This window comes from Harpia harpyja, chromosome 19 (assembly GCF_026419915.1).
Source record: "Harpia harpyja isolate bHarHar1 chromosome 19, bHarHar1 primary haplotype, whole genome shotgun sequence".
In the NCBI taxonomy this organism is placed as follows: Eukaryota; Metazoa; Chordata; class Aves; order Accipitriformes; family Accipitridae; genus Harpia; species Harpia harpyja.
The window spans coordinates 24149883-24163007 of NC_068958.1; the positions used below are offsets into that span (position 1 = coordinate 24149883).

Sequence of the window (13125 nt, forward strand, 5' to 3'; positions counted from 1 at the left end):
ACAGACAGAAGCGCATCCCTGCAAGAAGGCAGTCAGGGATGGATCTGTAAGAACTATGGCAGGAATTAGCCTTGGGGAGCTGCCTGAGCCGCCCTGCACCCCAGCTCTCTCCAGCAGACTGACGGGACTCAAGGCAGAGCCCGCAGCAGATGGAATCGGGAATGCTGGCCACATCCCCAAAACGGTCACTACCCCGGGAAGGGCTGCCCCTGCCCTGCACAGGAGTCCACATCTCTGCAAATCAGGCTGTGGATCACAACTGCGAAACCAAGGAAAAGCCGTACAACAAGAACATTTTGGTACGGCTCCAGCTCTCTTGGCAACTTCTGTCAAGGTTATGACCTACACTTCCAACCGAAGCAGAACACAGAATACCTCAGGTGAAGAGTTTTGTCAGACCAAAGAGAGGCAAGTCGCACAAATTTTACTATGCAACACATGTTGAACTGCTGGTTATACAACTGCTAGAAGTCACATCTTCCTTACATTGCACATTAGACGTTCTTATTTGTCAAAGACTTTATTAAGAACACTAATGAGAGTAGCATCTATGTAATCCTTTTAACTGCTTATGATTTAGCTAAAGCACACTAAACTAGACCACAGACATCAAAGGATGTCAGAAAGTGCAAAACTGAAGTAAATAGAGGAGAAAAAGCAATTCTGTTTTCATAAAAACAGAAAGACTGCTAAAAAATCTGCAACATAATCCAGCAGCAAATCACGATGGAACATTTCAAAGAACTTAAGATTTCGAATAGGAGATGCTTTTAATCTACCATTGCCAACTAACACCTAAACCTGCAACAAAAGTATTTTTCTTAATTGTAACTCTGAACTATGAGAATTACCTTGTATATGGTTTTGTTTAAAGTTTCCCAAGGGTAACAACATTTCTCTGATGGCTATTTGTGCGCATCTCAAAACAGGCAATTTTTTCCAACAGGTTAACATAACTATGAAAGCCTTCATCTTGAACTAGTTTCAACAGGAAATTTATTCAAACATTCCTTAGAATTAATTTCTCCAGTCTGACATCTTAATCCTGACAACACTAAAATACTCTTCCAAATTTTAAAAATGCTTGAGAGCTACAGAGATGGAAGGGGAAAGGCTTGATTCTCTATACTTCCAGCCTTGTAGGATCAAACCAGAGAAACCGTCTCCAGAGAAAGCTTATGCCAAGTCTTCAGCTACAATACTCACTCCAGCTTGATATTAAGGAATTCAGACTCTCGGTACTTTTAACATAAGTTGAAATCAACTGGTCTGTCCCCAGTACATCTTTGCTAGGGAAGACACGTCCTGCCCAGTAAGACAGTATGCGTTCAAACTCATACCTACTACTATTGCACAAGAAGAAACAACCTGGAATTTTCTGAATATTATTCATTGCTCCCTACGCACACTTCTAAAAATTCCCTTTTGGAATTTCATCAGATGTTTCAGAGACCATCTGTAGAAGAGCAAGGCTTCCTGAGCCAGTAAGAATCAACCTGTTTCCGAGCCAAACCCACATACTACCATCCTCTTGATCTGGTCTTCTAGTTTTTGTTTACAAACACTAGAGAGAAGCTGGCTGGGAGGCTCCAGCACTGCAGCCCAAGGGTTAGAGAAAGGGGAAGTGGGGAGGAAGAAAGGGGAACACAGTTAGAACTAGCCATGGAAACTTACCTACTTGCTACAAACATTACACTAGCTAAAGCAAAATAGCTAATTTCTGTAAGAAGCTTCCATACTAAAGCATCCATACATTCACTTGTTGACTTCACATATAAGTTTACTTCAGCCAACTTAAAATGAACATGTCACAGCCTAACCAAACACTTCCTAAACTTCAGAGAGAACAAAAAGCCATGATGGAAAATAAAGTCACTGAAGTTCTAACTCCAAGACAGCTTTTGACAACAAAATAAAGGGTGTTGCTGAGGGTGAGGAGATCATTGATCTCAATGGGGGAGGGCATGGCAAGCACACGATGTACACGATCAAGGGATAAGATGCTACAAAAAGCACTTTGTACTTCAGTAGCACCGTTCAGCACTGGATCCCCTCCACCACTGGGCTAACGTAAGGAGTCTTTCCAGTAGTTCAAAATTATAAATTCAAAGTATCTCTCAAAGTGTATTCAAATATTGAACCCAAACACTCGCATTCCTATATATCCCTACTTACACAGTAAAATTTGTATTTTCATAAGATCCAACTCCTTTAACATAAGCTCTGGTCTGTAATACGAAAATCTTTATAAATTCTTTAGTCGCTTCATGACATTCAAGAGTACTAAAACCCTAAAACAGGAGTATAAAAAAGTAACTTTGACCTCACTTTAATACTCTAAAATACAATGTTTACAGTACCTTATGGAAAAGAAGTTGAACAGGAGTCAACAGCACACCCTTCAGCAAAAAAGACGAATGCATCCCAGGCTGCATTAGCAGGTACAGCCAGCAGGTCCAGGACAGCAATCCTTCCCCTTTTCAGCACTCTGGGAAACCACACCTGGACACTGGGCCCCATCTGGGACTCCCCAGTACAGGACAGACTGACAAACTGGGGCAAGCCCAGAGCAGGGCTGGAACACACAACATGTGAGGAGAGGCCACCCCTCTCAGACCAGGGACCTCACCACTGCCTGCAACTGCCCAACGGGGCAGCAGGGCAGAGCCAGGCTCTTCCCCAAGGTGCGCAGAGAAAGGACGGGTATTAACACATACAGGCAGGAACAGGGCAAAACTTGCTTCAACACAATGTATTTCACATATTTACAAGGATGGGCAAACACTGCAACAGAGGCTCAGAGAAGTTGTGAAGTTGCCATCCCAGCAGACAAGCGGACAAGGCCCTGAAGAACCTCCTCTAACCAGACCTGCTTTGAGCAAGAGGTCGAGCTAGACACATCTGCAAGTCCCTGCCAACCTATGTGATGCTGTGCTCCTTCAAGAATATTCATTTTAAAGAAATGGCTCAGATTTTCTGTTGATACTTAGGAGACCTCAATTAGTGCTAGCCTAAAACTCTACCACACCATCCGCTGATAATCAAGTCATCAACCTCTACAAGCCTAATTACTGTTGAGTGAACAGCATCATTTTAGACACCTGGTTTTAAACACACATCTTTGTTTTCTGTTGAAATGTGTCAGGTTGATTGCCAACACAAAAGTACTAAATGAATAAAAGAAAATTCAAAATCCTTTCAGATGTTTACATTTTTATAATGATGATAAAGCTTCACAGTTCAGGAAATATTTGCAAGCACTCATGCAATCTAATAACTCAAGCTTCCGTTTTAAGTTCAAACTTGGCATGTATGCACCCCTCTAAGGAATGAATCTCTGCCAGGTTTCATTTATTGGTTGAGAACACCAATTGTAGTTACTGCACATGCATAATACTTACTTCTCTCATATGTAAGGGTCAAAACATGATTCTGCATAGCCATACATCAAAACCCTTGTTCTAGTTTCAGTGATTAGACCTTGAAACATCACAGGTTAAGTGAATGACACAATCAGACTAAAATCTATCAGAATACATTAAAAAATAAACTAACTGCTTTCAAGGTCCACTCCTAACTCAGCTTTTTTTTTTTTTTTTTTTTTGGACAAACAATCCCTGCTTATATCACAACTGTCATGCACTGAACTGATAACACATCATATTTTATATGAAAAACTGATTTATAGCAGTCACAGACATCAATTCTTATAAAAATAACACATGCCTAGAATGTTCTCAAAACCATTATTTTAAAATACACTATTAATTTAGACTGAAATTTAAGTTTCAGACCAAGATTTTTAGTAAGTCCAGAATATGAACTGAACATTTTTCAGGACTCAGCCTTTGCTGGGCTCCAGCATATATTCATGACCCTCATTCATCAACACAGGAGAAAGCTAAAGAATCAAGAGAGTTCAGGTGATGCGTACTAACATTCACTGAAACTAAGATGGCCTGCATTTACATAGCCTAAGCAGACTATTTGATGCAGGAATTTTCAGCTTTCTAGACTGAAAATACAGTAACTACTACCAAACTCAGTTTAAGTGATATGTCACATTCTCATAGACATCATACCATTTTTATGTCCCCCTTCCAAAGCAAATTAAAAAGTTACTGTGTAATTTAATGTGTGACTAATACACAGTTTCTAAATACACAAACACTGGGTATGGCAGTTGAATTCAGCGTATCAAAATAATTTACGATACTATACATTATAGCACTCAGTAGTAAATATATTGTTCCTCAAATTATACACACGCACATTAACCAATTGTGTATGTTTCCCTTAGGCCCTCTGAAAGCATCTTGCAGCTCTTTTTTAGTTTTTCAGCCTAATGAAGATTGTGACATTCACAAGGAGCTGGGAGAGACACACATTCTCTCTATTGAGATAATCTTCTTAAGAGAGATTGTAAATATCTCGGTGAGGCAGTGAAACCTCAAAACAACCTATCATCCCAGGAGCAGCAGCAGCAGGTAAGTAAAAAGTTGTTTTGCTGTATCTGTAACCATCTGAAATCTCTAACTTAGAAATAAACATTTTTCAGAATACTGTGATACAAATACAAGAAGGCATTTTCTTGTAACCTATTCAATCTGAAAGAAAGAATCCAGTTGGACAGCTGAAACACCAGGAGTAAAGAAATCATCTATCCACCAAATAAAATGCACATTCCAATGACCTATTAAGTCATTAAACTGAATACAAGATGCTACTTTTTATGTTAAATAAATGTCATGAAAATACATTTTAAACATATAAGCCCCAAAACTTCTGATTTTTTTCCCCAACATAAATGTAAACAACAGCAAAAAAAAAAAAATTCTTTCACCAGTGCAATAGGTATGAACCTACCAGTTACCTCCTTATAATACAGCAAACCACAACTTTACGTAATTGTTTCAAACTTTAGTCAGTGTTTCTCAAACTTTTAGGCGTTGGGACCATTCTTCTGTCTTCATTAGCAGTGTCTCTCAACAGAGTGGCAACAGGGTAGAAGAAGAGATGCTGATATAGACCATGAACTACTGCCTTCAAGCATCCTTACTGTTTTCTCTATGAGAGCAGCAGCATGCTTTCATCAGGGAAGGGTACTGTCACTCAGAGAACTGCTCTGTAGGTACTGACCTCACACTCAACTCCTAGTAAGCAGCTTCCACAGTTATTACCCAATAAATACACATATTTACTATTTCAAGTACTGACAACTCTTACAGAGCAAAATCTGAAACTAATTAAGAAAGCAACCAGAAAAACTGTCAAAAGAAAAATCCAGTTCTTTTCTATAGCACCTGTAATTTTCTCATCTAGGTGTAGAGACACTGAAAAATAGCAGGCAAATTTAAATGCATATAAAATAGAACAGCATATAATCCAGCAGTGAGAGCCTGCAGTTAAGTGTAACCTGCTTCAGGTGTAGCTATGGGTACCACTTCCCAGTAATTCTTCCCTCATGAAAAAACACCTGCTCATGGCTAAGGAGACTAGAGAAGCAGAAGTGGAAGTAACACTCATGACTATCAAAACCCATGCCAACAGGAAAGGAACCTGCATGACTAAGCAATGTGGTACTTCTGTGTATGTTGAGAATGTCCATTTTGTACCTGATTTACTGGTAAGCATTTCACATGCCATTCAACTGATTCCATTTACAATGTGCAGAGAGAGCTGTCCACAAAACTGCATCTTCTGGTTGGTCAATGTCTCATTCTTAAATAACCTACTGAGCTAATACATTTGTTCACACAGACTTATGTACCACTACAGATGGATCATCCACACCTCTACCAGTATTCTCTCCTAGACCCTATACGCACATCTTGCTCACATCATCTAAAAGTTTTTGATGCAGCAATCCAAAGATGAATTCTTACTTCTCCAAAGCACACAATCAAGGATTCTTAAAATGTGTATAACAAGGATTGACATTCCAGTTTACATATACTTCAGAAGCTACGCTTCATGTTGTTCCCACACTTGTATCCTAACGGGCATAGCAGGATTCAGATAACTCCTGCTAACTGCTAATAAAACAAACCTAGCTTTCCAAGTTCTGTGTCTTTCACCAGCATATATAATGCAAAAACATAGAATCTTGAATTTAACAAGAAGGATCAAAAGACCAACCTAGTGCTTTATTTAATGCACTTATGAACTATATTTAATGCACTATCTTTTCAAAACTGACAGACTTTCTAAGACCACATCCTAGATGAACCACTTTTGAACAATTTGGATGAAAGAACCACTATCAAGCCAGGTTAATTCCCTCACTACGCAACCCAGGAAAGGCTTGAGTCCTTGCTAAAACCAGAAAGATGTCACCAAACAAGGTCTCTTTGACCGCAAGGCCCAGTGAAGACCTGTAAAACCACTTACCAGGGCCCTAGCTTGGTCTGTAAACCACAGCGTGTGAGTCACTCCATTAAAAGCTCCAGAAGCTTTTCAATTCCATCCCTGAACACATAAAATAAAAAAATTTAATTCAAGCTATGATTTCAATAAAAACACCTGGAAGGAGCAGTCTACGCTTGTTCCATGGCACAAAAGTTACATATGCCTAGAGTACACAGGCACAGCTAGTCAACTGACAAACAGCACCGCAGTGTTTTAACTCAGTCCTCAGGAAACACGTACCTGAAAGCAGGTGTGCTACACACACCACTTGCAAGTGAGCGTGTAATACTGTAACAGCGAACTAGATTTCGCACAGACAAATTTTTTTTCGAGTGCTGTACAACTCGGCAGTTGAACACCTCCTCGCAGACACACCTCTACTGCAGCACCCCGAAAGCCAAAGCAAAACAAAACGCACAATGCAACTCACACCGTAATTCCAAGAACTTCCAAGTTTCAGCCTAAGTCGGTTGAAAATACAAAGTCAGCTGCTGGCGGGCGTCCTAAGATAGACCGCGGAGGACGAGGGCACCAGAAACACCGGCGGTCACGTACGCAACCTCTCCGGGTACAGCCACCGAACAAGGCCGAGAAAAGCCACGGGCTCAAGCCCCAGGAAAGCGAAGCCAGCCGCCCGCCCGCCCGCCGCCAGCAGCGAGAAGCCGGCGAGCAACGGAGAAGCGGAGAAGCTGGCCGGCGGAGAAGCCGCGGGCGGGCGAACGCCCGGCCGCCCCCCGCCCTCACCTTGCTGGATGTCGCCGTTGGCCCCACCGGGCACGGGCACGCTGAGCTGCCGCTCGGGCTCGGGCAGGCAGCGCCGGCAGAAGGAGTGCAGGCAGGGCAGCAGCTTGGGCTCGGCCTCCCGCCGGCTCTGCAGGCTCTGCGCGCAAACGGCGCAGGTGTCCAGCAGCGAGAAGGGCCCCGGCGCCGCCGGTGTCAGCGGGGGCACCGGGCTGGGGCCCGGGCCCGGCCCCGGAACGACGCCGGGCCCCGCCGCCGCCTCGGCCTCGGCCTCCCCGAGAGCGCGCTCCGCCGCCGCCGCCGCCGCCGCGCCCGGGCTCTCCCGCTCCTCGGGCGGCGCGGCGGCGGAGGGGGACGCGGCCGCAGGCTCCAGGCCGCCGCCGCCGCCCGGCCCGGCCTCGGCAGCCCCCTCCCCGCCGCCGCCGCCTCCTTTGTTTTCCGCCATGTTTCCTCCTTTGAACCTGACTCCCCGCTCCGCGCACGCACGGCGTCACGGCGCGCCGTGCGCGCGCCCCGGCAGGCAGGCGGGTCCGAGGCTGGCGCAGGCGCGCTCGGTGCGGCGCGAGAGGCCGTGCGCGGGCGCGCGTACTCCGTCGCCACGGGGGGCGTCGGCGAAGACGGAGTCGTGACGCTCCGCCGGCCAGGGCGGAGCGCGGGCCTGTCACCGCAACGCGGGGTGAATCCCCACTGGTCGGCGTCAGCGGCTTCCCAACCAATCGCCCCAGAGGGAGCCGGCGGCCCTGGGGGCGGGGCTCGCAGCGAGCCCCGCCCCCCCGCGCAGCTGGTCCCGGTCCCGGTCCCGGTCCCGAGCCCAGCGCCTGCTGCGGCCGCGGCCCTGCCCGGGCAGCGGTGGAGCGGGCGGCCCTGCCCGCGCCTGCGAACGCCCCGCGCCTCCAGCAACCGGCGCCCTGCCGCGCGGGAGGCCGTCACGGCCCGGCTGCGGCGCCAACAGTGGAGACGCGCCAGGCGGGAGGAGCTCTGGCGGGTGCGAGGGCTGCGTCGTGACTGGGAGAGCCGAGGCCCGTTACGTACCCCTGCCGAGGAACCAGCCATCGCCTACGGTAAGGAACTCTCTGTCCTCACCGCGGGAACCGAGGGGGCCGTGTCCCAGAGACACGCGCGTCCTGGCGAGTTTGCGGAAGCCAGCGCTGGAGGGCGGGAGGAGCAGGTGAGCCGCGGGGATGGTGACGTACCACGAGGCTGCAAGACCTACAAAAATACAGTCACTGTGCTGCAGCACTCTTACGATGGATCATTAGAAACATGCATTAGGAGGTCACTGGACGATCAACACCGCACCCTCGTAGCGCAGGGGATAAAACCCGTAACGAAAATCCCCTCGGGCGCAGGCCATTCGGCTGGGACACCTCGTGCACAGGAACAAGCATTTACCTTTGCAACGCTACTGCAACGTTGCGTACTAGCCTTTCTCCTGGGTTGGCGTGGGCCAGTTAGGAGTGCTGTAACGCCAAGCAGCAGCCTCTTCCCCAGACACAGCCTCCCATGCCGAATTCAAGATTACGCACACCAACCACGCAGTGCTATGGGGTGGGTTCACTTGGCAAAGCCCACTTCGTTGACAGCACTCAGGCCGTGTTGTGAACATGAAGCAGAAGCCATACATTTAGCAAAACAACATTTATTACAGGCATAGGGGAAAACACAAAAACATGAAACAGGTGTTTTTAAGAGCTCCTGCTTTAGGTATGTAAGGAGTGAAACAATTCACAGTATGCTTAACTGTGCCCATAGTACATCTGAACAGGACATTTTGAGTCTACCCTGCCTCCTTCCCAGAATGTAAAACAAGAAACAATGAAAATACCTTTGTATCACCTCACACAACTGCAACTAGAGGTGTCTACGAACACATAGCATCTCCAAAGTTTTTTGTTTTGTTTTTTAACACATGCTGCAGTAAGACAGTAGGGATTAAGTCACTGGAAGTCTTGCTGGATATTCTCCTTGTTTGCTTCCCCATGCTGCTGTTTGATTTGTGAAATTTCATTTTCTAGCTGCACAATTGTTCGTTCAATCTCGTAATTTTTACTGACAAGAGACACCCATCTGGAAGAGAAAAGAAATAAAAAAGCCTTCAAGTGTTATTTAACAGTCCTCTGATTCTGAAATCAAAGACAATTATTGCTCCAAAGAAAGCACAAAGACACAGAATAAAGCAGTATTTTTCTCAGTACATGATAAGCCTCAGTTGATATCAATGGTAATTTGAACAATCAAAGTGATAAAAAGTAGTTTTTAACCCTGTTAAACCTTAACATACAAAATTTAGTTTACTAGACTCAAATTCACTAACTTCCAATACTTAGATGAAGAAGAGTTTAAGAAACAACTTGGGCAATTTCAAGGAGCTAATATGCCCTCCTTTTCACATCTGTTGCTCATTGATTCACTTCACCACAGTAACTATTATATAGACCTGAATTACAAATCCTTTAAAACACTTTGTGCAAAGCAACAGTATTCATGTGATAACATCCTACAATAGTACTGAAAGATCACTGATGCTCTGCATGGAAGAATTTCAAGCAAAAGATATACTTGTGGAAGATTTAACAGAAAAATTCTAGATACTTACGTAGATTCCATTTCTCGTAGCTTAGCCCCAGCTGTGAGCTGCATGTTCTTTCGCTGCCAGTTCAGATCTTGAATGTTTTTCCTGGGGAGAAAAAGATCCATGTATTTTTTTTTGTCTACTTTCTTTACAATTTGTAGTATCTGCTGCTAATTTCAAAATATACCTAATCCCTAAAAGTACTACCAGAAAACACTTGTGTAGCCAGGACCGTAACTACAACATATAGATGGACAAATCCCAGTACAGGGCTGCACACAGAACCCCGAGATAAATAAAAAATAATTTAAAAAAAAACACAAAGAAACCCCAATACAACAAAAACAACAACAAAATATCTTCCACTCTGCTACCAGCAAAACTTCAAACATTCAAGCCTACTGCTCCTGGACAAGTGCAGAACAAAGAAAATGTTTTGTTCTCTCTGAAAAAAAAGTCAGAAAAGGAAAGATGAATGGCTAATCATGCACAAAATTCAGTAATACAATGAAGCACCCAAGAAGTGCAGAATGCTTAAAATACTTCGGTCTTAGTTCACACTGCTAACGCTTGTACTCTGTTAGCCTCCTTGCTGTACATCATGGTGTTCCTTTAGCCTTCCCAACTTGAGTTCTGCTTCTACCCTTTCCCACACCGATTCCATTGAAGACAGCAATTCCAGCTAATCTTAACACGCAGGTACTCATAAAAGATACAAATCACTATGCAACTTGCCTTCTACCCATGTCCCAGTACACACTCCCATCTTCAGGCTAAAAATCACAGTAGTTCACCTAAATCTGAAAGCTGAAAAGCGTTACTTGCCAAGTCCATAGCATGCTGTCTAAATAGAGTGAGTTATGAAGGCACATCATTTCAATATACTATGACCTCCATCCCCGAGTAATCCATCTCTGTAAACTCATTAAAGCATCCACTTTAAAATGATAGGCCGAGCCTAACATCGGGGAACATGTCTTCGCAGAGACAACTGCACGCTAAATAAAAGTCTTAGCAGCAGCAAAAAGAAAACATGACTGCATTTCAAGAGGATTCCACCACAGTCCATTCTGTTCAAAGCAGAGGTTCGGACAAAACAAAACACAACAAACACAAAGTTTGAGTGGCATAGGCATTATGAATGTAACTGCTTGGGGAGGGCAGGGTCAGATTCCTTATCTATTGTTATTACTGGGTCTTTTTTCCTATGATCACAGCAGCAGCATATACACAAGCCTTTGTATAGCTTGGGGTGGGGGGTGGGAAGAGGGGTTCGCTTTCAACCTCCAACTTCAGTATGAAAATATGAAAAAGAATAACTCACCTCAACTTCTGAAGCTCTTTCTGGGCTTGTTCTATCATATGAACCAGATGTCTAATAGCAGAATGCAAGCAAAGCATTAGGAAAACATACAATTGCTAGATCAGACCCATTTAACCTGCAATTTAACTCTTCAGTTAAGGAAGCAACAAGCCGCTTCAATGCAAACACCAGACAACTTGTTCTCAGTGCAGCCTGTGCTCGTCACTCCTGAAGGGAATGACACAACGCCAAAACGCTCCAACTGTAACATATGCAGTTTTATGACATAAACCTTCAATAATCGCTATGGTCAGCCCTTGCCATCAGACAGCATCATAAAAACAAATCCATTAGCTGATCAAGTTTTATCTTCAAGCTTGTTACTGCATGCTTGTGCTATTCTGACTAGAATGCTATTGTAACATCTCCCTACCTTATCACCCATCTTCTAATTTTAATTCTAAAACTACCCCTAACCAATTTTTATTATTGCTTCCCTCATATAACATTGTCAGAGCACAAAGAGTTCTTTTCACTTCCTAATATATGCACAAGCTAGTAGATCCTCTACCTGCCACCCTTCTCCTAAGCTAAGCAACCCTTTGCCTTCTCTCAAAGGTTAAGTTGCACCTTCCCTTTCTCCACACCTTTATCTAAGGGTAAGCTAACCCTTCTCAAAAGTGGACGTTAACATTCTCTGCCTGAAATAGCCCTGGTGCTTCCTGCAGCCACACTGCCTACAACTTTTTTTGGCTTTTATGACAGCTTTATTAATAATGACTCCAGGCTGAGCGGGATCAGTGGTAAGTCATCTTTATTTCCACTACTGAGTTATCCTTTTGCAGGCTGTCATTAGTCCCTTTAGTTATCCTCCCTTAAAGCCCATTATCACCAACCGCTACCCAAACAATAACTCATGAAATTCAAGACTGGGATGTACTGAAACACAGGCTATTTCTTGGCCAGAGAGACAGCTTCTTCTCTTTCAGAGCAGCCTCCTTTTCTTCCACATACAGCTCTCTCAAAGGAGCTCAGTTATTCCAGGATACATTCTAAAGATCCCCACCAGACTTACACGGGAAAACGTGAGAAATACACAGGAATTGAAGCCAGAACTTCAGCTAGGTTCAGCAAAGCAGATGAAAGCCTTACTCGTTGTACACCTTCCAAGCGTTACAACCGTGCTGCGACATTAACTCCAGGTTCTCGATGCGGACCGCCTGGTGCTCCAGTTGCGCCATGGAGTTGTTGACACACTCCTGCCACGCCGTGATATCGTTCTTCTGGCCAGAGGACGGGGCTGGCAGCTCGTACCTAGAACACGCCGCCCGCCCGCCTCAGGAGAAGGCGCGGCAGGCACCGCTGCCCCGGCGGCGCTCCCGGGGGCCGCCACGGCCAGCGCCGGGGGCGGGCGGCTGCTCGGGCCGCCCCGGCTCACCTCTTCATGCTGAGCAGCTCGAGGGGCTGCCGGGCCGCCAGGCGCTCGAACTCGTTCCGCATGATCTCGGTCTGCGGGGAAGGCAGCGGTGAGGCGGCGGGGGGGGCCGGCCGGGGTGGCGAGGGAGGACCGGGGGGATTCGGGGGGGGGGGGGGGGGGGCCGGCCGGGGTGCAGGGGAGGTTCGGGGTGAAGAGCGTGGGGCCGGCCGAGCCGCCTCACCTCGAAGGCGCTGTAGTCGTGCGCCGGCAGGTAACTGAGGTAGTTCTTCGTCGGCCGGTACCGCCGCGTCTCCTCCTCCACCAGCGCCGCGGCCTAGCGCACACGGGCCGTCAGGCAGGAACGCCGCCCGCCGCCCCGGCCCGCCCCCGCCGCCCCTGCCCGCACTCACCGCCTCCCGGACGCCCGGCGCCTCGTAGCCCTGGTCGAAGTAGGGCAGCGCGTCCACGACCACGTCGCCCGCCACCAACCCCGGGCCCGCCATCGTGCGCCCGGCCCTGCGCCTGCGCCGGCCGCCCGCCAAGCGGCGCTGCCGCAGAGCGCCTGCGCGCCCAGCCCCCCTCCCCCGCGTGCGCACCCGCCCTCGGCCGGCGGGACCCCGCGAGACAAGCGGCGACCTAGCGCCGGCCCGGCCCGGCCCCCCAGGCCCCGCCCCCCGGCCCGCC

At 46.8% G+C, this 13125-nt stretch overlaps 2 protein-coding genes across 6 annotated transcripts in view; both read right to left on the minus strand.

Annotated features, from left to right (window-relative positions):
* The window catches only part of TRIM33 (tripartite motif containing 33), a 42137-nt gene extending 34517 nt beyond the window's left edge, over positions 1-7620 (minus strand). For 3 of the 4 annotated variants that reach the window (XM_052814402.1, XM_052814401.1, XM_052814403.1), the window contains exon 1: positions 7153-7619. In XM_052814402.1, the coding sequence (XP_052670362.1) occupies positions 7153-7594 (442 nt within the window). In that variant the 5' untranslated portion in view covers positions 7595-7619. Of the gene's footprint in view, positions 1-7152 lie in introns of all 4 variants that reach the window. The other variant, XM_052814404.1, reaches the window with a different exon arrangement.
* A 1152-nt stretch (positions 7621-8772) lies between these two features.
* On the minus strand, positions 8773-13014 carry BCAS2 (BCAS2 pre-mRNA processing factor). 2 transcript variants are annotated; one of them, XM_052814405.1, is made up of 7 exons: positions 12852-13014; positions 12683-12775; positions 12463-12533; positions 12177-12338; positions 11046-11096; positions 9746-9826; positions 8773-9216 (listed from the first exon to the last, which is right to left on the minus strand). In XM_052814405.1, the coding sequence occupies exons 1-7, from the start codon at positions 12942-12944 to the stop codon at positions 9087-9089; spliced, it is 681 nt and encodes a 226-aa protein (XP_052670365.1). In that variant the 5' UTR covers positions 12945-13014; the 3' UTR covers positions 8773-9086. The 2 variants fall into 2 exon arrangements, with proteins under 2 accessions (XP_052670365.1, XP_052670366.1); XM_052814406.1 differs by lacking the exon at positions 11046-11096.
* Positions 13015-13125: the final 111 nt, after the last annotated feature.